This window comes from Mytilus californianus, unplaced genomic scaffold, assembly GCF_021869535.1.
Source record: "Mytilus californianus isolate M0D057914Y unplaced genomic scaffold, xbMytCali1.0.p SCAF_1, whole genome shotgun sequence".
Taxonomy (NCBI): domain Eukaryota; kingdom Metazoa; phylum Mollusca; class Bivalvia; order Mytilida; family Mytilidae; genus Mytilus; species Mytilus californianus.
The window spans coordinates 37,446,757-37,471,656 of record NW_026262581.1 but is presented as its reverse complement, the minus strand read 5'-3'; the positions used below and the strand labels follow the sequence as shown (position 1 = coordinate 37,471,656).

Sequence of the window (24,900 nt, the reverse complement as noted above, 5' to 3'; positions counted from 1 at the left end):
CTTGTTGAATGTCATAAAGCTATGGCAGGTACCTGTTGAATGTCCTTTAGTTAAAGCAGGTACTTGTTGGATGTCCTGTGGATATATACCAGGTACTTGTTGAATAGCTTATTGGTATAGTAGGTACTTGTTGAATGTACTCTATGTATAGCAGGTACTTGTTGAATGTCATATTGTTATAGTAGGTACTTGATGAATTTGGTAAATTATGAGTATTTATCCAAAAATGTACAAGAAAGACATTCACTACCAAAACCAAAATTATGTTGGAACTAAAGTTGTATATTGTCTTTCTGATACATATTATTTCCTTTTGAGTAGTCAAGACCTTTGATGAATTACAAAGACATGTAAAATTTATTATTTTGTATCAAAATACATATAGCAACATTAAGCCCCAAATTCTATTGTTATTTTATTGAAGCATGTTGAAAATTGTTGGAAAATGTAGACGATAATCATATAGACCCTCCAATATTCATAATTGCACCTCAATGGCAAAATGAATCAGTATCCTGAAACCATCGCTGATGACATGTATAACTAAATATGTATCATTTTGTGAAACATTTTGAAGCATTTGACAAAAACCAATTTAGGAAAAGGAACAGTATTTTATTTCTGTTCTAAGCATTTACTTGAAATTATTATATCTATATTATAGTTATCAAATATTTCTTCTATAAAATTACATAATATTCAAGCATCTAGATAAATAAATGTTATAAGAACTTACAATGGTAATTCCAGTCGTGATATAAAATAACTCTAGAAAACTAGATTTAAAATAAAAAAATATAGTCTTTTTACCATGTTTACTAAGGATTAAAGAAAATAGGATGAACATAAAATATTGTTGAAACAATTAGAATCATGTGCATAACAGTGTAGCCGAGACCATTGATTGTTGCGCTAAAATATCCCATTGACTGGGTCAGATTAGTTAAACGTTCGTCTGTAACGCCCACTATTCACGAAGTATTTATTATAGACATTTAAACTGTGGGGTCACCAAAGGGTCAAATATATATATCAAATATTCATGATTTAGGTAATTAACAGTTATTATTAGGGGCAAATTTCAAAGGGATCACACTGTCAAAATACCCTAAACAACCTCAAACATTTAAAATTTTAACTGGGCTTGAGCTTGCACATGGCAAGCAAAGATGTCTTCTAGCTATCATGAATAAAATATGAATTTTACAATGGATGCATGTAGATCAAAAAGTTACAAATAACTGTATTGACATTGAATAGTGCAGTGTATTCTTCTGATGACATGACTCTTGGATTTAGGAAGATTGATGTTTTAACACATATTTATGGAAACATCTTTTGGTAAGTACATTGGATTAGAATTTCCACCATTTTGAATAAGTGTATATGCTCTTTTAGTTCAAAATAGTGATATTTAAAGTGTCTTCTTAACTTTTTAGAGTGGAGTAAAATTTTAGACAATATATTTATGCATTAATTTATATATTATCAAAATGTGTAAGACAGGAGACATATTTATTTTATTATTAAGACAATTTGTTTTAGAAAGTATTACTAATAAAATAAGAATATTCTAATATAATGAATTTGGTATAAAACTAGAGATCTGGGGTATGACTGCAAATAAGACATCCATCCACAAATGACAGATAAATATATATAATTTTTTTTCTGGTTGAACAACACTTTCTGTTTTGAGTATTTCAATATATATCTAAATACTTCACCTTGCATAAAGATTAATATGGCTGCAGGATTAACTAGATTTTATTTACTAGGTAATAACTTTTAAAAAGCAAGGATAAAGCTGGCATGTAGTTTGTTGTGTGTTAAGATCTTTCAGCAGTATTTTGGCTAAATAAAATACACAATTTAAATTTATTTTTTCTACAATGTGTAGTCATCAGTGTGCAATTACCAGATACATGTAATGCTCAACTTTTAAAGACCTGGCCGTCAACTATTGGCCACCTAGCCCTCAACTTTTAATGACCTGGCCCTCAACTATTGACCACCTAGCCCTCAACTTTTAATGACCTGGTCCTCAACTGTTGGCCAGGTAGCCCTCAACTCTAATTGCTCAACTGTTGGACACCTAGCCCTCAACTATGATATTTTCTCAACCTTGCTCAACTAATTTGCATATAGTTGAGCATTTGATTGTTGAGGGCTACCTAATTTGCATGGCAAAAATCCAGGTAGCCCTCAACTGGCCCTCAACTATTTGCTCAACTGATGGCCAGCTAGCCCTCAACTGGCCCTCAACTGTTTGTTCAACTGGCGGCCAGTTGAGCAATGCAGTTGGCCATCCTATCATTTTTTCTGTATGGGTTGTGTTTTGATTTATATTGAATACTTAAACGTTCTTTACTTTTGTTTTTGTTATGTTTTGATAATCAATTTTTATGATATCGCACGTTCTTTCAGCAAAAAAAGGATTTAACTGGCTTTAAAAGTTACAATGCTTGTGTTGATTATTATCTTTTTTCGGACGTCAAAGCAATTTAACAATTGCGGTTGTCCAATTATGTCATCTTTTAACTTTTATCTGGTCAAAATTTTATTTTAAAACGAATGCATGATCAACTTTAAAAAGTGTGCAAACACAAAACATATAGACAAAATATACTTCTGTCCTGTCTTTTTCGTACTTGCAAGTTATTAGACAGTAAAAAAGCTATTTGGATCAAGCCTTGTGAAATATGCATTTACGTTTTTGAATAGGTAAAATGTATAGTTTGGTGAACTTTTCTGCTAACTACTATACTTGTGAAAAACCCTTGGCAACAGAAACATATTCAGCTTTTTTTTTTAATCGACCCAATTTACATAGTAATGGACGACTTCTTACATTTTATGATCGCAAATAAAATATGTATATAATATACTGTGCACTGTAGTTCGTATATTCATTTTTTCTTTTGTTAATGGATTTTCCCGTCTTTCTGGGAGTGATTATTTGTTATTGACTCCTTAAGCTTACCCGCAAATAATTTAAAACCAAGACTTGCATTATAAAAATGTCCAAACAAACCTTGATTTTCCTTTTTTTTTAAATATACATCTCAGCCAAAGATAAGGACTTAAATTCGCCAGGTCTTTAATTTCAAGTTAGTGAGTTGACCAAAGTAACATTGCGGACCATTTGCCAGTTTCCATGCGGTATCCGTGTTTTTTCACTCGCTCTGTTCTGCATCCATTCAACTGTCGTGTTTGTCATAAGGCCATTTGAAGCTTTCATGCTATACAGTGTGTGTTTTGCTTATTGTTGAAGGTCGTACGGTGACCTATATTGCTAACGTCTGTTGACCACTGGAAGGTATTTGTCTGATTGTCTATCACACCACATATTCTTATTTTTATATGTAGTTATATCTATAATAAAATTGAGAATTGAAACGGGGAATGTATCAAAGAGACAACCCGACCAAAGAGCAGAAAATTTGTTTTTCGTTAATTGTTTTGTTGTAGATTAGGCCGTTGGTTTTCTCAATTGAATTGTTTCATATTTTTCATGTCGGGGACTGTTGTAGCTGACTATACGGTATGGGTTTTTCTCATTGTTGAAGGCCATACGGTTGCCTTTAATTGCTTACAACCAATTCATTTGAACTTTGGTGGATAGTTGTCTTATTAGCAATCATACCACATCTCCTTATTTTTATATAAAGTTGTATCAATTGTGACTTTAGAGACATTGGTGTATTGATTTTTGTTTGCGTAACGTCTAGTGTCAAATTTGTCATGCATGTTTAGGACTATTAAATATATTGCAGATAGTTTCGTAATTAAACAGCTTTAGATCTGTTATACGACAATAATACATAAAAAGATAAAAGGTAGGAAAATTAAAAGACCACAACAACAAAGACCATCGAGTCCTGTCCATAAATAGTAAAATAGACGTTTAATCAACAATGAACAACACAAAACCCGGATAGCCGGACGTTTCGCTCAAAATTTAGTGGGGCTAATCCAGTTTAACATGCAATCCCTCCCTGGCTAGACTTGGTGCAGGCACACAATACAGTGGGTTAAATCAGTATAACACGCACCCTCCCCAGCCCGACTTTGGCACAATATGTAGCTGTGTATTGCTGTGTGTTTGTTTAATCTACATAGGCTCAAGGTATATGGGAGGGTTGAGATCTCACTAAACATGTTTAACCCCGTCGCATTTTTTGCTCCTGTCCCAAGTCAGGAGCATATGGCCTTTGTTAGTCTTCATTTTGTATGTTTTTTAACTTTAGTTCATTTATTTGTTTAGTTCAGTGTGACGTCCATTTTCACTGAACTAGTACACATTTTTGTTAAAGGGCCAGCTTAAGTGCGCCTTCGGGTGCGGGATTATCTCGCTGTGTTGAAGACCCATTGGTGGCCTTTGGTTGTTTTGTTTACTCTTTGGTCGGGTTGTTGTCTCTTTGAAACATTCCCCACTTCCATTCTCTATTTTAACATGTAACCTTTCAAACATTTTTTGTCTGTCTTGATTATATTTGTCAATAAACAATAAAAGAAAAATAAACTACACAGTGCAGCTTCCAACAGGATTACAACAAGAAAATTAATTTTAAAAATGCGGTAAACAGTCAAAATTTGCTCGCAGCGGAAAAATGCTACAGCTTGATATTCATTTGAAATAAAATAATTGTAATGATTTACACAACGTTACTTTTTCCAATACCGTAGAAAGGCTTGTATAGTTCGCAGTGGTACATAGTCCGCACCCCCTTCTCCCCACGAAATTTTAGGTAAAAAAACTTTTTGTAACTGTTAGAAAAGGTCTAATGAAACTCCGGTAATTTCAAATCCTGTGCGGTCGTTTGCGGTATTTTCTTGGAAAAACCTGTTTTCCATCATCAAACAGAAGCTGAAACTGCTTGTTAATGATTCTAGAACGCTTCATGATTGTTAAAATAAGTTTAATTATCCGGAACTCTTCACAAACAAAACCTACATGTATGCATTGAATAAATAGTAGGCCACTCTTTTAAAATGATTACAATGTAGAAGTACTTATTCTCGTAATCAATAAGATATTTTGTGAATTAACCCCATCAACTTAAAGTTTTTTACAATGAATAAACGTATTTTTGGAATATTTAATGATATCAGCTCTGAACATTATTACTCTTTAAAATGAAACTGTTGTATGTGATGGTATAAAAAAAATATTTAAAACAAATCTTTTAAAGTTTTGTGAAAAGAAAGTTTCATTTTATGTATCGAAATGTGTAACAAGTGATCATTATTTAAATCCCCAATGAAAGGCCTCTGACAGACTGAGTGAGCATAAAATCATTTGTTATCGATAGCCAATGGAAAACAAGTTAAAGGTAAACAAAAGTTTTACGGTTGTCTACGCTGTTATGAAAACGATTCTATTCTATATAAAAACCTTTATATATATGAAGAGATAAAGAATGCGATTTTGCACTCAATAGTGTCAGTGTAGGCATTGCTGTAAATGCGTTTGAAAAACGCACTCATAAAATCGATAAGCCATTCGGAACAGCCTTAACCTGTCCCTTTCGCCTAACTATATAGTAAAACTAAGAGAGTTTTCGAATAACTAAAATTGGGTGATAGCATAACTATTGATTTCATCCGAGTAAAAAGGGAGAAAATTGTAAAGTTTCAGACTAAAGCAGGAAATTTGTATGCTCTAATTAAGAAACAGAACTTTGTAATGGGATGATACTTAACCAACACAGGATTAGGGTCTAATGAGCTTAAAGTCAAGTGTTATAATGGCACAAACAATGAAGCCATGGTCAAAATTACATAAATCTAACCTCTTCCTCTTTTATTATGTAACTGCCTTTTTTATCAATACTATACTTCTCATCTTGACTGGTTGTTTTCTCTGAACATGTTATGTCTGTTAACTTGTGTTTACTCTTTTCATGTTTACTATTATCTTTATATTCATTGTTTGTTGTTCTAATTATTTCTTCTCCATCTTGATTATTAACCATTCCATGGTTATTTATGTCATTTCTAACTTCACATCCATTTTGCAGATTGTTTTCCTGATCTTTCATTTTTTTCCTCTTTCTGTGTAATTTCAAATTATAAACTTCATTTGTATTATCTGTAGTATTTAAGGATTCACTCAATGAAGCTTTGGAATTCAATTCATTATTTATTCTATCTTTGCTTTTCACTTTCTTTTCATCATCAATTTGTTCTATGTCACTTGTCAATGAGTAAATTTCTTTCTCACACTTTCTTTTTAACCCATGTTTGTTTTGTTTCAATTCTGTCTGGTCTGTTGAAAATTCACAGCAACTTTTGGTATGCTTTAACTTTTTCCTTGGTGTCTGAATTTCTGGGATTTCCGCAGTTATAGACATGTCTAAAACTGTTGTATCATTTAAATCTGAAAGGATCTTTTTTCTTTTCTTCATTTTCTTTTTAGGCACAGTTCCAGACTGATTTTCATCACTTCCAATTGAGACTTTTTTCTTTCTCTTATTAATATTGTTGCTAATATCTGCAGAAGAACCTTCTTCATCAGTTGGTTTCAATACGTTTTTTCTTTTTTCAAATATTCCTCTGACTTTATTTATTTTTTCATCATTTTCAAGTTGTTTTCCCTTGTTCCCTTTTTCAGTGATCAGAGGTTTATCTGTTTTAGCATCCATATTACTAGATGCCTTGAAACCATTCTTCCTACAACAGAGAACGAAAATAAAATAAAGATTCTAGTGGGAACATATACATAAACATTTAGGGTTGATTATCTTACTTAGACTCACTGAATTCAACCAATTAAAATACTGGTGTTTAGAAATTAGAGCACAGTTTTTGTATTCCGAGCACTGAGTAACGTTTTATGACTTTAGGCCCAGGAGTTACCAAATATATTGGACAGTACAACAGACCACATCAACCATCAACACTCCCCAGAAAAATAGACATACTAACACGTACAAGCTACAAGGAACAACACATACATTGGTCAGATTGCCTGACTTGGAAAAGGCATAAAATGTGGTGGGGTAAAACCAATTTTAGGTGAGCATATTAACCTCCCCATTTGCCATTTTAGACCATTTGTCGCAAAAGTAAATCACAAAATAAACAAGGGTGCACAGAAATATCTTGGCTGATTAATTAATTATGATTGTTTATGTTGAAAGTCTTTAAGATAAGGTTTACCTTAAAATCATTCTATACTCATATTGACATTTTATAAATAATTTGTTCTAAACATTATTTATATGATTATTAAACTATCCCACAATACTCTGTTCTTAAAAGAACACTGAAATCTATTTTTAAGATAATGAAAATTTTGAAAAAAAAACTGTTCAAAACATATTATGGGACACAATCAAAGTTGTATAAATCATAGATTCCTCTGTAAATTATGAGGGTATCACCAGCCCTGTAGTCAGCAATTCTGTGTTGACATGAATTCTCATTCATATGGTCAAAATTATAAATTAACTGTTTGCAAAAATTTGAATTGTTCAAAATACTAAGGATTTTCTACCCCCGAGGATAAGATTATGCATTATTTTGAAAAACCTTTTGGAATTTTGTTTTCTCAATGCTCTTCAACTTCATACTTAATTTGGCATTTTCAAATTTTTTTATTCGATCCTCACTGATGAGTCTTCTGTAGACAAAGCTTGCCTCTGCCATACAAAGCACCAGCCTGGTACATCCCTTGGATGGTGTGAACTTCCCAAAAAAACGTGTATGGTGTAATGGTGTATGGCATATGGTGCAATGGTAGAAGGTGTATGGTGTAAGGGAAATGGTGTAATGGTGTAACGTGCGATCGGGAATGGTGTGAATGAATGGTTTACGACATTTAAAAACTATGCAAAATATTGATAAGAACTGATTTTTAATTTTATACATTAATTTACAATATTGTGATCAAAATTTGTTTTTTAAAATGAATAAATAATTTTGTAGTCGCACGCTTTCTTTGAAATTAAATTGCATTATGGTGTAATGTGTAAGGTGTATGGTGCAAAGGTGTAACATGTATGGTGTAATGGCACAGGGTGTGTGGTGTAATGGTGTATGGTGTATGGTGAATGGTGTAATGGTGTATGGTGTATGGTGAATGGTGTAATGGTGTATGGTGTATGGTGAATGGTGTAATGGTGTATGGTGTTAGTGGGAAGTTTACACCATCCAAGGACTATCTTATTAAATTTTTTTTTACAATGACTGAATAAAAATTATTTCCCTTTAATTCATGTAGATTAGTAATTATTATAGAAAAAAGTATCCAAATTAAAATTACACAATAACTTCCTGTTAGAAAACAAAGCAATAAATTATTAACTAACCAAACAATTATAAGAACTAATTATTTATAAAAATAATGTCATTAGGATAGAAGTTTTCAAGTAAAAGTCAGACCTGTTTAAACCAGTTCCTTATATTATAGTAGGTGATGATTTATTTCTATTTCATAACACAGACATTAAATAACTGAAGTTGGATGGTAAGGATTATTTTTATATCACTGCACTTTCTTCACACTAATAACCTATCACTGAAGCAATTAGCAAAAATATTTTACCAGTTGATCAGTTTGTGGAGAAAAATTCAAACTGCAATTTGGTAAACTATTTGAGCAATTGGTATTGTGATAGGCCAAAGCATGGTGGGGTTAAACATGTTTGTGAATGCTCAACCCTCTCCCTAACCTGGGACAGTGGTGTAACAGCACAACATAAGAACAAACTACAAAAATCAGTTGAAAAAGGATTAACTCATCAGATCAATACAAAGAAGATAAATTGCTTCGCCGAGCGCAGCTTTATACGACCGCAGAGGTCCAACCCTGAACAGTTGGGGCAAAAATGGACACAATATTCGTGCTTGATACAGGTTTGAATTTGGATTGTAATTCAATATTTGACATAATAGGTTTCTGACACAGAATAACTGTAGTCAAAGAACTTAGAATTGGTTATATGATTTGAATTTATATTCAATTTTTTGCTTTTGTGCAATACACCCCTCCCCCCACAAAAAAAAAAAAAAAATTTACCCCCCCCTTTTTTTTTGCTTTTGTGCAATAAACTATGCTGTTGCATATTAACCCCCCCTCCACCCCCCCCCCCCCCCCCCACCCCCCATAATTTGAAACCATAATTACCCATTTAAATTAACCATAATGCTAACTTAATCTATTTTATAATAGAATTTAAAATATGGTGTCAAATCTTTCATATGGATTTTTTTGTAAAAAAAAAAGATGCAACATTTGCAGATATTTTTACTGGTCTTCCTTTATAAATATGCATTTCTTTATGACAATACGAATACTAAAAATCCAGGATGAAAATAAGTCATAGGTACTTTAATTCAGTCATGGACCCGCAATGTAGCGGGTGTGTTCTAGTATAGTATATGAGAAATAGATCAAACCACAAAAACTGAACATTGTCCAATGAACCTGAAATTGAGGTCAAGGTCAGATGAAACCTGCCAGAGTGACATGTTCACCTTATAATCATTCCATACACCAAAGATGGTTGATCTATCATGTCTATTGCTTACAGCATCTGAGATACAGACCTGACCACATAACTTTAACTATGATCACTGATCCATGAAATGAGTTTGAGGTCAGGTGAACCCTACCTGACGGACATGAAGAAGTTTATAAATGGAAAAGTTGCTGAATTTTTCATTTCAGTTCTCTAACTTTAGTTTGCCTCAACCAAATGTTATGAAACTTATACACAATGCTTATTACCACAAAACACAGATCAAGTTTTATTTTTGGTGGTGTCACTTTAACCATTCTAGAGTTATGCCCCTTTACAAAGGAAAAATTGCTGAATTTTCCGTTTCCATTCTCTAACTTAAGTTAGCCTCAACGGAATGTTATGAAACTTATACACAATGCTTATTAACACAAAATACAGATAAAGTTTGATTTTTGGTGGTGTCACTTTAACTGTTCTAGAGTTATGCCCCTTTACAAATGGAAAAATTGCTGAATTTTTCGTTTCTGTTCTCTAACTAAAGTTTGCCTCAACCAAATGCTATGAAACTTATACAAAATATTTATTACAACAAAACTCATATCAAGTATAAATTTGGGTAGCGTCACTTTAACCGTTCTTCAGTTATGTCCCTTTACAAATGTACATGATATGCAAGTGGGGGCATCATCTGTGTCCCATGGACACATTCCCCATTTATTGTTCAAGCAGTCACTGAACCATGAAAATGAGGTCAAGGACAATGGACATACAGATGGAAACTTTGTAACATAAGGTATCTGCATACAAGGTATGAAGCATCCAGGTCTTCTTCCTTCTGAAATATAAAGCTTTATACAAATAGTTTACGCCATCATTTCGGGATTGTTATCCCTATGTCTTGCATACTGCAACTAAAAAAGAGAAAAAAAACTAAAATTTGGGTAAAAATAATCTTTTAAAGGGCAATAACTCCTTTGAAGGATTAACTGAAAATTTTGGTCATTTGTAGATCTTACTTTGCTAAAAAAATTTAAACTTTCTCTCCATCTATCATTATAGTTTCTTAAAATATCCCCTTAAATATATTGGCAAAAACTGTCTTTCACAGGCAATTTCAATTTGTCAAACTCAATAAAAGTAAAGGATTTACATCTTTGTTAAAATGTCCCATTTTGGCATTATACGGCTAAAATAAGCATTTTAAAGCAGTTTCCATTTTATGCCTAAGAGCCATGCTGACTTTCTATCTGACAGCTTTTTATGTTCCTGATATTTGTGTTTCTATGCTTAAATCAAATTTAATTAACCATCTGTGAACTCGGAATCTAGAGAAAAGTAGATTATCACAGAAAAATGTGCAGAATATTTGTATTTATGTCCCTGTTAAACGGCCTGTTTGATGTATGTGAAATGTGAAGAGCTTTGTATATAAAATCTGTAGTCCGTCACAAATATTTCACTAAATCTGTAAAAAAAACACTTTACAATGATCAGTACACCCTATTCATTTCATATGCTACCATAATTTTCTTCTTTAGGATAGTAAGTGGTTCAAATATATGCCAAGTGAGACTAAAACTACATGCAAGTTTTCCATTGAAAAGTGAAAAACTGTCATCAGACCATACTGTCTGCAAAAAAAAGTTGAATTCAAGAGTCCTTTTGCAATTAGACTTCTTGTATCATGACATCTTAGCATAGAAATGAGCAAAAAGTAACAAATTTCAATTCCTTATAGCCTCTGTGTGCATTTTTATATGTAAATATGGGCTACGGCCTAAATCGACTCTAAATAATTCTCAGTCTTACATGGCCTAAGACCATTTTATACTCATGTGGTATGCTTTTTGTAACTTTTCTTTACATTTAAAGTACATTTAATATATATGGAAGAATAATGTATGGTTAAAAACTTTCAAAAACTTCAAATTGGTTGAAAAAAATGCATGTTTTTGTAAGGCTTCCCTTAATTCGAAAATCTCTATTTTCAGGCACAGGCTCATATAAATTTGACTTTTGAATAACTGTAATAAATCTGATAAATCAAATGAGTGTTCTGTTGCTTTTAGTACTTATTATATTAAATTCAAGAGTATCTAAAAAGCAAATTTTTGCAATATTTAAATTTTTTAGGCCAAAATCTTGACAGTTGAAAATATTTGATTTAAACGTCAAAAATAAACATCCAAATTTCAATATTAAAATGGCCCTAGTTTCTATAATATATATCCTATGGCCATGAAACTTGGCCAACTATCTTAAAATTGCCTAAGCTATAACTTAATATTATCAATTTTCAGACCAAATATTAAACCATTCTAATTCATAGAAGCCAAGAAAACTTTGACGAAAATTTTCCGTGTACAATAAGTGTTGTAAAATTTTAAAGTATTAGCAAATTAGATGTGGCTATATGGCAAATGTAAAAATTGCTAACTGGCTACAACTCAACATTATCAAGCTGCAAACCAAATATTCAATCATGAAAATGAGACAGAACAGAAAACCTGCTGAGAAATATAAATTTCCAACATCAAAATTGTTATTTGTATTTGCTAAATCTTCGGAGCCTTTAGAGGGTCCAGACTGCACGCAGAACCAATCTACACCACTGACTGGTGTTTTTAACACTTCAAAATATGCATGTGCATGCAATGTCAGTTAACAATTAATCATGTTAATGGTAAACTATACTGATTTCAAGGAGCAAGTAAATCATGTTCATGTATTATAATCTAATTTCTTGCCCTTAGTCTCTCAGTGATTACTGTAATTGGTTTGATTGCCTTTACATACTTATGCAAAAGAAATTAAAAAGAACCCAAAATATGTCCTTCAATCTCATTTTTTTTTTCGATTTGGGTGGGGGGAGGGGGAACCCTGTTCTATATGGATGATATTCACACTAACTTTGTTAACATTAACGCTGGTAAAACATACCCAATTTTCTCTTTCATAATAAATTTATGCAGCTTTTTCTTGAGATTTTTCTTTTGATTTTTTGTAAGATTATTTTTTTCATTTAATATCTTTCTCAAAGCCTCTGTAGTGTACACAATGTCCATTGATGTTTGTTTTTTCTTTAAGTTCTCAACCATCTTTATTTTGGAACAAGGTTCTTCATCATTTGATGACCTCATCTTTTTCTTTGTCTTTCTTTTCTGATATTTTTCTTCTAAACTGTCATCCTTGAGAATTGTTTTCTCTTTTTCTTCTACAATTCAAAAAAAAACTGTTGACAAAAGAGGTTTATGTATACATATGTCTTGCCTGTATGTAAATTTCATATTATAATGCAAATGTTTAAATAAAAATTCATAAGGGATTCCGCAGAACCCTGTGTCTCGCCTGCGATTGCTGCTATCAGTGTAGAAGTATAATGTTGACTTAAAAAGTGAGACCATTAATCAGTAAAATACAGAATTAAAAAAAAATTCAAACTTTTTCTTTAGATGCTATTTCATGGTCTTGAAGATTAGCTTCTGTTCAAATTTCATAATAATCCATGAAGGTTTAAAAATTTATCATGTCAAAAAAGTTTAATCCCAGACTGTGTGTAAACATGATAAATGTTAACTGTAAATAACTAAGTCCATCTATCAGAAAAATACTGAAAAAAAAATTTATATATTTTCAAAAGTTTGCTTCAGACATTATCTCTTAAACATACAAAAGCTTGTGCCAAAGTTTCATAAAATTCTATGAAGGTTTGAAAAAGTAATTGATGTGTAACAAACTTGAACTCCAGACTGTATCTTTTTGTTAACTGTAAATAAATTGCTTCGCCGAGCACAGCTGGATACGACCGCAGAGGTCCAACCCTGAACAGTTGGGGCAATAATGGACGCAATATTTGCGCTTGATACAGGTCTGAATTTGGATTGTAATTAAATATTTGACACATAAAAGGTTTCTGACACAGAATAACTGTAGTCAAAGAACTTAGAATTGGTTATATGATTTGAATTCATGTTCAATTTTTTGCTTTTGTGCAATACACTTTGCTGTTGCGTATTAACCCCCCCCCCCCCCCCCCCCACACACACTTTTTTTTTGCAAAAAAACTAATATTTGAAGAATTTTTCTTTTTAATTTCTGAAATCTGAAATGAGAAAAAATTGACCCCCCACAATTTCTTTTTACCCCCCCCCTCCCCACCTTTTCCCCCCAAAAAATTCTTTCCCTCAAGATATGGTCATAATCTCAATTCAAATTTCCAATGGAGTTTGCATCCATCATTACCCATTTAAATTTACCATAGTGCTTACTTAATCTATTTTATAATAGAATTTAAAATATGGTGTCAAATCTTTCATATGGATTTTTTAAAAATCTTTAGTTTATTCTGGATCAGTTCTATGGAATGGACTATCATACAAAATGCATAAAGCCCAAACACTTTTACTTTTAAACAAAGTATCAAGAAGTATTTGACACAGTTTTCTACAATGTATTATTTTGATTTGTATATAAAAAAAAGGTTTACTACATGTATCTCTTTAACAGTTTCATCTTTTATAATATGCTACATTGAACTAAATGATTGAAAATTAACTGTGTAAACATGGTAAATATCTGTTTTTGATTGTTTTATTAGTTTGTTGTTTTTAAACCAGGTCAGGAACTCCAGATTTCCTGATGTCAATATATATTTGTATAGTAATTTTCTAAATAGAAGGTAAACATAGCTTTGAAAAACTGACCAATCAAATTAATGAACTACAATGCATTGTGGGCTACTACAATAAAATTGAGAATGGAAATGGGGAATGTGTCAAAGAGACAACAACCCGACCATAGATCAGACAACAGCCGAAGGCCACCAATGGGTCTTCAATGCAGCGAGAAACTCCCGCACCCGGAGGCGTCCTTCAGCTGGCCCCTAAACAAATATGTATACTAGTTCAGTGATAATGGACAACATACCAAACTTCAAATTATACACAAGAAACTAAAATTAAAAATGATACAAGACTAACAAAGGCCAGAGGCTCCTGACTTGGGACAGGCGCGAAAATGCGGCGGGGTTAAACATGTTTTTTTGAGATCTCAACCCTCCCCCTATACCTCTAGCCAATGTAGAAAAAACAAACGTACAACAGTACGCACAGTAAAACTCAGTTCAAGAGAAGTCCGAGTCCGATGTCAGAATAGGAAACAAAAGAAAATAAACAAAATGACAATAATACATAAATAACAACAGACTACTAGCAGTTACTGACATGCCAGCTCCAGACCTCAATTAAACTGATTGAAAGATTATGTCTTCATCATATGAATATCAGGCACAATCCCTCCTGTTAGGGGTTTAGTATTATACCGTCATATAATATATGAGAAAAACATAACCCGTGTCATGCCAACAACTGGTTTTAGAATAAATATGTTTAATTCCGATGCAAAGACCCTATAAGTGAATCAATATTAAAGCCAAAATATGCAATCTTTAATGACCTGACAACAGTATCGTAACTATATCCCTTCTTAATTAGTCTGTTTAAAGGTTTTGTTAGCTTTTGAGGTGAATACTAACATTTTTGTGCTTTGTAAAGAATATAACCATAAAAGATTGGATGTGAAATACCTGAACGTATAAGATGTCTGCATGTTGAGTTATATTTACGAATGATGTCCTTATACCGATGATAAAATTTAGTAAATGTTTTGACTAGTTTATGATATCGAAAACCCTGGTGTAATAATTTTTCAGTAATACATAAATTTCTTTCGCTAAAATCTAATACCTTGTTACATACACGAGCGAATCGTACAAATTGAGATATATAAACACCATAAGATGGTGACAAGGGAACGTCACCATCTAAAAATGGATAATTAACTATAGGAAATGAAAAATCATCTCTTTTATCATAAATTTTTGTATTAAGCTTCCCGTTAATGATATAGATATCAAGATCGAGGAAAGGACAGTGGTCATTGTTAGTATTAGCTTTATTTAAAGTAAGTTCAACAGGATAAATTTCTTTAGTATACATACTGAAGTCGTCAAGTTTACTACCACTTAAAACATGTGGAATTAGTGGGAAAACTGTCAACTTATACATGTTATATAGTGTCTGGGACTCTCATAATAAATATTTTTGTTCAGCCAATTTATTAAATGTAAAATGTATAACATAGTCTTCAATTTGCATGCTCAGAATAAAAAAATATTGTTTATTGGTTACACGATTCGACTTTCTTTTTCGCCTTGTAAAAGTAGTTGGACAGGTTTTGTCCATTGTTATGCATTGTATCTGTGCATTAGTTTTACATGAAATAGTGAAATTTCCAATGAAGTGATCAATGTCCAGTATAAAAATCATTTGAGCTCTTTAAAACCTGTCAAAACGGTTGCAATATTGGGTTACATGCCTCTATATATATGCTCTTGATTTTTTTTGTATCCTGTATAATGCCATTAAAAACACTGCTGCTTCGAAAAACACAAAAAAATAAAATGCTTCGCTGGGCGCAGCTTGATACGACCGCAGAGGTCGAACCCTGAACAGTTGGGGCAAGTATGGACACAACATTCAAGCTTGATACAGCTCTGAATTTGGATTGTGATTAAATATTTGACACAGCATAGGTTTCTGACACAGAAAGAATGTGGTCTAAGAACTTCAATTTTTTTAATTTACCTATTATGGTCCAATGTCCAAAATCAAAATACATGGTTAGATTCAGCATATCAAAGAACCCCATATATTCAATTTTTGTTGAAATCAAACAAAGTTTAATTTTGGACCCCAACTTGGACAAACTTGAAAACTGGTCCCAAAATCAAAAATATAAACACATGTTTAGATTCAGCATATCAAAGTACCCCAAGAATTCAATTTTTGTTATAATCAAACTTAGTTTAATTTTGGACCCTTTGGACCTTAATGTAGACCAATTTAAAAATGGGACCCAAAATTAAAAATCTAAAAGCATGGTTAGATTTGGCATATCAAAGAACCCCATATATTCAATTTTTGATGAAATCAAACAAAGTTTAATTTTGGACCCTTTTGACCTCAATATGAACCAATTTGATAGCAGGCCCACAAATAAAAAATCTAAATACATGGTAAGATTCAGCATATCAAAGAACCCCATATATTCAATTTTTGCTGAAATCAAACAAAGTTTAATTTTGGACCCAAATTTGGACCAACTTGAAAACTGGGCCAAAAATCTAAAATCTAAATACATGTTTAGATTCAGCATATCAAAGAACCCCATATATTCAATTTTTGTTGAAATCAAACAAAGTTTAATTTTGGACCCCAACTTGGACCAACTTGAAAACTGGGCCCATTATCAAAAATCTAAACACATGTTTAGATTCAGCATATCAAATTTAAAGAACCCCAAGAATTCAATTTTTGTTAAAATCAAACTGTGTTTAATTTTGGACCCTTTTGACCTCAATGTAGACAAAGTTGATAACGGGGCCCAAAAATCAAAAATCTAAATACATGGTTAGATTCAGCATATCAAAGAACCCCATATATTCAATTTTTGTTGAAATCAAACAAAGTTTAATTTTGGACCCCAATTTCGACCAACTTGAAAACTGGGCCAAAAATCAAAAATCTAAATACATGTTTAGATTCAGCATATCAAAGAACCCCATATATTCAATTTTTGTTAAAATCAAACTTAGTTTAATTTTGGACCCTTTGGACCTTAATGTAGACCAATTTGAAAACTGGACCAAAAATTAAAAATCTAAATACACGGTTAGATTCGGCATAACAAATAAATAAATGTGGTCAAAGATTTTACAAATCTAATGCGCCATACTGTGCAATTAAAGATTACTTCTTGAAATTTTTCAATATTTGAAAATTGAAAAAAAAATAATATTTGAAGAATAATTCTTTTTAATTTCTGAAATCTGAAATGAGAAAAAATTGACCCCCACAATTTCTTTAACCCCCCCCCCCTTTTTTCCCCCAAAAAATTCTTTCCCTCAAGATATGGTCATAATATCTCAATTCAAATTTCCAATGGAGTTTGCAACCATAATTACCCATTTTAATTTACCATAGTGCTAACTTAATCTATTTTATAATAGAATTTAAAATATAGTGTCAAATCTTTCATATGGATTTTGTTGTAAAAAAAAAAGATGCAACATTTGCAGATATTTTTACTGGTCTTCCTTTATAAATATGCATTTCTTTAAACATAATTTAAAAGCAGTGTAAGGGAAGTAACCAAAACGTTGTATTTGGATTACCCCCCTTACACTGTTTTAAATTATCTTAATTGTTTATTAACCATTACTTTATACATAATTTAAAAGCAGTGTAAGGGAGATAATTTCAATGATGTATTTGAATTATCTCCCTTACACTGCTTTAAATTATGTTCTGTACTAAAGTATTTGTCCATTAACCAGGACAACCTTGTTTTTCCCCCTTTTTTGCCCCTAATTCTGAAACGGTTTGAGCCATAACCCCCCAAAGCAAATCCTAACCATCCCTTTGTGGTATGGAAACTTGTAGTATAATTTCAGAGAGATCCATACACTGTTACACAGTTATTGTCTGGAAACTAGAAAATGCTTATTTTTGGCCCCTTTTTGGCCCCTAATTCCTTAACTGTTGGTACCATAACCCCCAAAATCAATCCCCACCTTCCTTTTGTGGTATTGAACCTTATGGTAAAATTTCATAGAGATCCATTCACTTAAACTAAAGTTAGAGTGCGAAAACTAATGCGTCTTCGGATGACGACGACGACAGACAAGGACGACAACGACGACGACGCCAACGTTATACCAATATACGACCACAAAAATTTTTTTGCGGTCGTATAAAAATGTGTTATAAAAAGTGGAGACGGTAAATAGCTGAACATATTTTGTACGTTTTTGTCCGTAGATGAAGTCCGTCTGTTGCCGTCTATCCCAAAATACCTTTTTCAATAAAAGTGAAACCAGTCCATTAGACTTACACCTGGTCATTATGAATGAGTCGCACCATTCTGACCGAACTGGGCCTTTATGGATTTTGAGTTGTTATCAATTTAAATGCATATAATGGGAAAATAAAGTATTATGAAATTAAAAATTTCAAAAAACAAATATCTTATTTGACCCTATGAAAAGTTAATATCTTTTGATAAAATATTTTTAGAATAAATAAAGATGAAATAGATTACAAGTCAAAATTTATTCAACTTAAATTTTTGTTTCGTGAAATAGTTTTTTGCAAGCGGGGGTATCTTTGATCACTAGATCACCTATTTATACTTATACCACCGGATTCATGGTCAAGTGGAGGTATATCATGTATATAGTGATGAGAGTCCGTCCGTCCAGCTGTCCATCCATTCGTCCGTTTATTCTTCCGGAACGATATTTTTCACTTTTGTATCCACAAGTCCAACCTCTTTAACCACTTATCATAATGAAATTAGGCCTCATATTCCTTACCATACAATGCCAATTTTGCACTTCATATTTTTTTTTTTGGTCAAACTTATTTTATGTGTTTCTATTTCCTAAACATAAACTTTGCCATTGCTTCATATTGTATTGCAACTCCTCCTAAACCACTTATCATGATTTAATGATTCTTTCTTAGATTCGTTATCATATAAGGCCAGTGTGCAACTCATATTTGGTTTAGGGTTAAAATACTTTATGGAATTCTATAGTAAATATCTCATTTCAAGATAATGGAAAACCATCTTTCTGAAAGGTATATGTGTTTGTTTCTCAGAGACAAAGTAATAAATACATACCCTTCTTCGATTTAAATGACTTTTTAATCATAAAAGTAGGTAAAATATCATTTCATCAATTATGTGAAAAGCTGGGACATTTAAGTGACCCCAACTGATATTTGACACACATTAAGTCTTCCCCTTTTTTGAGAACCTACTCAAAATTCCAGGATCCCTTATTTGTTATCTAACTGAATAAATTCAAATTCATCTTATGGGTAATTGTGTTTTTCACTGTTGTTTCGTTGCTGTCTTGTGGACAAATATCTGAAATCTTTGTTTAATCATCAATAATATTAATGGCTATATTTCGGGTAATTCAAGCACTCGTTTCTTTGCATAGAAACAACTATTCGTTAATCTGAGCATGGAATGAATACTTTATATCACAAACTATAAATGTAGATAAAAAAGTTGAAAAATTAATCGAAATGGTTTATCCTGCAATGCATAAAAAAATGTGTTGTATTACAGTAAATAACACGGTTCTCGGTTGATCGTAAACACGTAGTAGTCCATCATGCATTGTTACCTATTTATGGATTGGTCAAAAATCCAGGTAAAAATAAAATACGTTATACGTTATACGTAAATAAACAATTATATTTGTGAAGATATTAGTATACTAATTTATGCATATCCGTATAAGGTAGTGTTCCCGACCTGTTTAACTATAAACTGTGTTTACCCTCTTTAAACAAAGAATTTAATATAATTATTATTATAGTGTAACAGAACCCTGGGCTATGTCATCTTATTTTGCATGTGCAATGAAAGACAATATTGAGGATCGGATAAATGCACAAATACAAAAGATATAGAAATATTTCATTAAGGTAATCATAAGTTAATAATTTAAATTTTACCTTTCTCAATATTTACTTGTCTATGTTTTAATTTGGTCAGCTTTTTCTTTAGTTTTTCACCAACAAAACCAGACATCGTTTTCTTCCGTGGTAAACCCAAAGTGAACACCTGTAAACCATTCTTGCTGGATTCAAATGGCACATGTTTGGTTTTGCTGGACTTTGCCACTTTTCCATCTCCATCATTTTCTTTTTTCCCCTTTTTTTTTGATGTTTTTCCAGAGTTGACTGCAATATCATTTCTTTGAAAATAAAAAAAAAGTATCATTATATCTTAAGTACAAAAAGAATTAGAAAAAAGTTGGAGGTCCAGACTTAACCAGACTAATTTTCTTATAGTGGTTCCCTTTGAAAAAGTATTTAGAAACATAATGCACCTCATGATCATATTTCTGCAAAAAGATATTAAATCCTCCCAAATGTGTAGCCTTCTTATGTCATAAACCAGAAGCTCCAAACTCCAAAGAGTCTGTATGAGTAATTAACCAGTTTTTGTATAAAACTGATACAATGCAACAAGAATATTTGTGATGGAATAGAAACTGTGTTTTGTTAAAAAAATTTGTCTTCCTGATCCTGTTTGCCAAGTTATAGTGTTTAACATGTTCAAGATAATAGGCAAAAGTGAAAAAAATAGTTGAAAATTTGATAAGAGCGAAAAACTCGTGCAAGAGGATTGATGAAAGCACAATATATAGGATCAAATTATCCATGGTATTGATTTTTACCAAAGTTTGCTAACAGAAAAAAGTCCAAGGAACATGATGAACAGAGACATCCATAAAATAAATAAAACAAAAATATCTTTACATGAAATGAAAATATAAAACAGATTTATGTTCAGCTTCTCATATATATGCGAGATCACCTCCTCCAGTACAACCTGTGACATACTCTAAATGTTCACAATCTAGTATGGTCACCATCAAATGGTGGCCATTTATTGGTGGTCATAATTGATAGGATGTTGACCATTTATTGGGGTCATAAAGCATTGGCTAGTGGTCAGGATGCATGACATTTGCGAGCATTTGAGGTTTAAATTTTTTATGTTTTGATCAAAGCTTTTTATTACATTTGTGTGCATTCATTTTACAGGTAACACAGGTAGATAAAAAGACAATGCATAATAATTTTTTTTTTTAAATTCAATATGAAAAATATATAATTCAAAAAAAATATAAATATGTTTATAATTAATAACTTTAGACAAATTTATTATGAAAATACGATAAACATATTTATTTTTTTTTATTATATATTTTTCATATTGAATTCTAAAAATATATATTAAGCGATCATACGAAATTCCATTTATAGTGATAACTTAATTTTTAATCCACCATTTTCTACATGAGAAAATACCTGTACCAAGTCAAGAATATGACACTTGTTTTCCATTCGTTTCATGTGTTAGAGCTTTTGGTTTTGCCATTTGATAAGGACTTTCCGTTTTGAATTTTCCTTGGAGTTCGGTATTTTCTGTATTTTACTTTTTAATTGCTAATATTGATGAGTGAATAGTATTCTGTTTCCTAATTTTACTGAATAGTGATGGTTTTAGTAAATAAGTTAAGTCATTTTGTGAAGTTGCATCAATGCTCAAAGATAGAGTTTCAATTGTCAGAAACAAATCAACACTTTTACCTTGCCTATGAATTTTTTTACAGTGCATTGCCAAAGAATTGCAAAGGCATGTCTGCATGATAAAAACTGTAAATAGAAAAATTAAAAAAATAAGAAAATGTGGTATGATTGCCAATGAGACAACTCTCCTCAAGAGACCAAATGACACAGAAATTAACAATAGGTCACCGTACAGCCTTCAACAATGAGCAAAACCTATACCGCATAGTCGGCTATAAGAGGCCCCAAAATGACAAATGTAATACATAAAAACGAGAAAACAAAAGGCCTAATTTATGAACAAAATAATGAACGAAAAACAAATATGTTCATATGATGAAGACATAATCTTTCAATCAGTTTAATTGAGGTCTGGAGCTGGTATGTCAGTAACTGCTAGTAGTCCTTTGTTAATTTATGTATCATTGTCATTTTGCTTAGTTTCTTCTGTTACCTATTCTAACATCAGATACGGACTTCTTTTAAACTGAATTTTTACTGTGTGTATTGCTGTGTGTTTGTTTATTCTACATTGGTTAGAGGTATAGGTGATGGGTTGAGATCTCACAAAACATGTTTAACCCCGCTGCATTTTTGTACCTGTCCCAAGTCAGGAGCCTCTGTCCTTTGTTAGTCTTGTATGTTTTTCTGCTCTTTGGTCGGGTTGTTGTCTCTTTGACACATTCCAAGTTACCATTCTCAATTTTACACAGCAACAAACAACAACCACTGAATTACAGGCTCCTGACTTGGGACAGGCACATACAGAATGTGGCAGGGTTAAACAAGTTTGAAGGTGCCAACCCTCCCCCTAACCTGGGACAGTTGTGTAACAGTACAACATAAGAACAAACTATAACAAGAGTGCACACGCTGAAATGACTCACCTGCTTTACTGACCATTGATTTTATGTTGATAGTCCTAAATCATGTAAATATAAAGCTTTACTACAAGTATCACATAAACTTAAAATGATCCAAGAAAATGAGGTCAAGGTCAGATAAACTAAACCAGAAATACATGTACGCCTTACAATCATTCCATACACCAAATATGTTATTGCTTATAGATTCTAAGGAACAAACTTAACCAGGAAAACTTAACATTGACCAATGAACCATGAAAATGAGGTCAAGGTCAGATGAACCATGCCAGATAGACATGTACACATTACAATCAATCTATGCATTAAATATAGTTGACCTATTGCTTATAGTATCTAAGAAATAAACTTTACCATGAAAACTTAACATTGACCGATGAACCATGGAAATGAGGTCAAGGTCAGATGATACCTGCCAGACAGATAATATACACCTTACAATCATTCCATGCACCAAATATAGTTGACCTAGTGCTTAAAGGTAAAGAAAAATAGAACAAAACACAAAGACTTTACACTGAGCAATGAACCGTATAAATGAGGTCAAGGCCAAATAAAATCTGCCAGACTGACATGTACATCCTAAAATATTTCCATACACTAAATATAGTTGACCTGTTGCATATATAGTATTAGAAAAAAAGACCAAAACACAAAAACTTAACTTTAACCACTGAACCATGAAAATAAGATCAAGGTCAGATGACACCTGCCAGTTGGACATGTACACCTTACAATCATTCCATACACCAAACATAGTAAATCCATTGCTTAGAGTATCTGATACATGGACTTAACCTCGAAAACTTAACCTTGTTCACTGATCCATGAAATGAGGTTGAGCTCAGATGAAAATTGTCTGACAGGCATGATGACCTTGCAAGGTACGCACATACTAAATTTAGTTATCCTATTACTCAAAATAAGAGAGAAATTAACATTACAAATAAATGTGGATAGTGTCCACATGTGGACACAGATGATGCCCCTGCTTGCATATCATATAGTTATAAAGGGACATAACTGAAGAACGGTAAAAGTGACACTACCCAAATTTGAACTTGATCTGAGTTTTGTTGTAATAAGCATTGTGTGTAAGTCCCATAACATTTGGTTGAGGCTAACTTAAGTAGAGAACAGAAACTAAAAATTCAGCAATTTTTCTATTTGTAAACACGCATACATGTAACTCTAGAACTGTTGTGTATAAGTTTTATAACAATTGGTTGAGACAAACTAAAGTTAGAGAACGGAAACGAAAAATTCAGCAATTTTTATTTTTATAAAGGGACATAACTCAAGAATGGTAAAATTGTTGCCACCAAACTTCATACTTAATCTGTATTATGTAGTAATAAGCATTGTGTATAAGTTTCATAACATTTGGTTGAGGCAAACTAAAGTTAGAAAACGGAAACAAAAAAATTGTACTTGATCTTAGTTTTGTGGTAATGAATATTGTGTATAGGTTTCATAATGTTTGGTTGGGGCAAACTTAAGTTACAGAATGGAAACTAAAAATTTTGCAATCTTTCGATTTATAAAGGGGCATAACTCAATAATGGTTAAAGTGACACTTCCCAAATTCAACTTGATCTGTGTTTTATCAGTGGATCTCAAAATTAAACATTGCATTGTATAAAGCATTGATTGTAGTTGATTCAACTATAATCATGGACAAAAGAAGATAACTCCAATTTTAAAAATTACTTGATATTTAGAAGAAAATAAAAATTTTGCAATTTTTCCATTTATAAAGGGGCATAACTCTAGAACTGTTAAAGTGACGCCACCAAAATTCAAACTTGATCTGTGTTTTGTGGTAATAAGCATTGTGTATAAGTTTCATAACATTTGGTTGAGCCAAACTCAAGTAAGACAACGGAAACCAATTTTGGGACGTACGTACGTACGTACAGACGGACAAGGGTAAAACTTAATGCCCCCACCGCTATGGATGTGTACTTAATTGTCAAGGAAATGACATTTACCGACCATATCACTAAATGACAAATATGTCAGTTTTTACGGGTTTTGCTGCGTAAAAACAAATAAAAAGGAATAAACGAAATCCCCGCGACTGTTTTCACAAAAAAAAAAAACCTGAAGAGTAAAAATACTCACAAGCCATAAACTTTCAGTTTAAGGTTGATCAAGGTTACAATCAATTTAAATAGCAGAATTTTTATTCATGAGAGGGCCGATGGCTAAACACGCATAACTGTTATATACATGCTAGGCTTGAAAATCATAAAATTCTTATAAAAAGTAAACGGAAAAAGATTTTATCAGCAATTATTATCGCGTTTTACTGCTAACTTTGACAAA

The 24,900-nt window shown here is 32.1% G+C and overlaps 2 protein-coding genes across 6 annotated transcripts in view; one reads left to right on the top strand and one right to left on the bottom strand.

The window, feature by feature from the left end:
- The window catches only part of LOC127702978 (nuclear transcription factor Y subunit beta-like), a 298,592-nt gene that overhangs the window by 163,471 nt on the left and 110,221 nt on the right, over window positions 1-24,900 (top strand). The window lies entirely within an intron of this gene.
- Window positions 1-24,900, bottom strand: part of LOC127702168 (putative leucine-rich repeat-containing protein DDB_G0290503) — a 72,145-nt gene that overhangs the window by 37,014 nt on the left and 10,231 nt on the right. The window contains exons 2-4 of the mRNA XM_052206277.1: window positions 20,063-20,304; window positions 12,411-12,684; window positions 5,796-6,675 (exon numbers count right to left, since the gene is read on the bottom strand). Of these exons, the coding sequence (XP_052062237.1) occupies window positions 5,796-6,675; window positions 12,411-12,684; window positions 20,063-20,304 (1,396 nt within the window). The remainder of the gene's footprint in view (window positions 1-5,795; window positions 6,676-12,410; window positions 12,685-20,062; window positions 20,305-24,900) is intronic.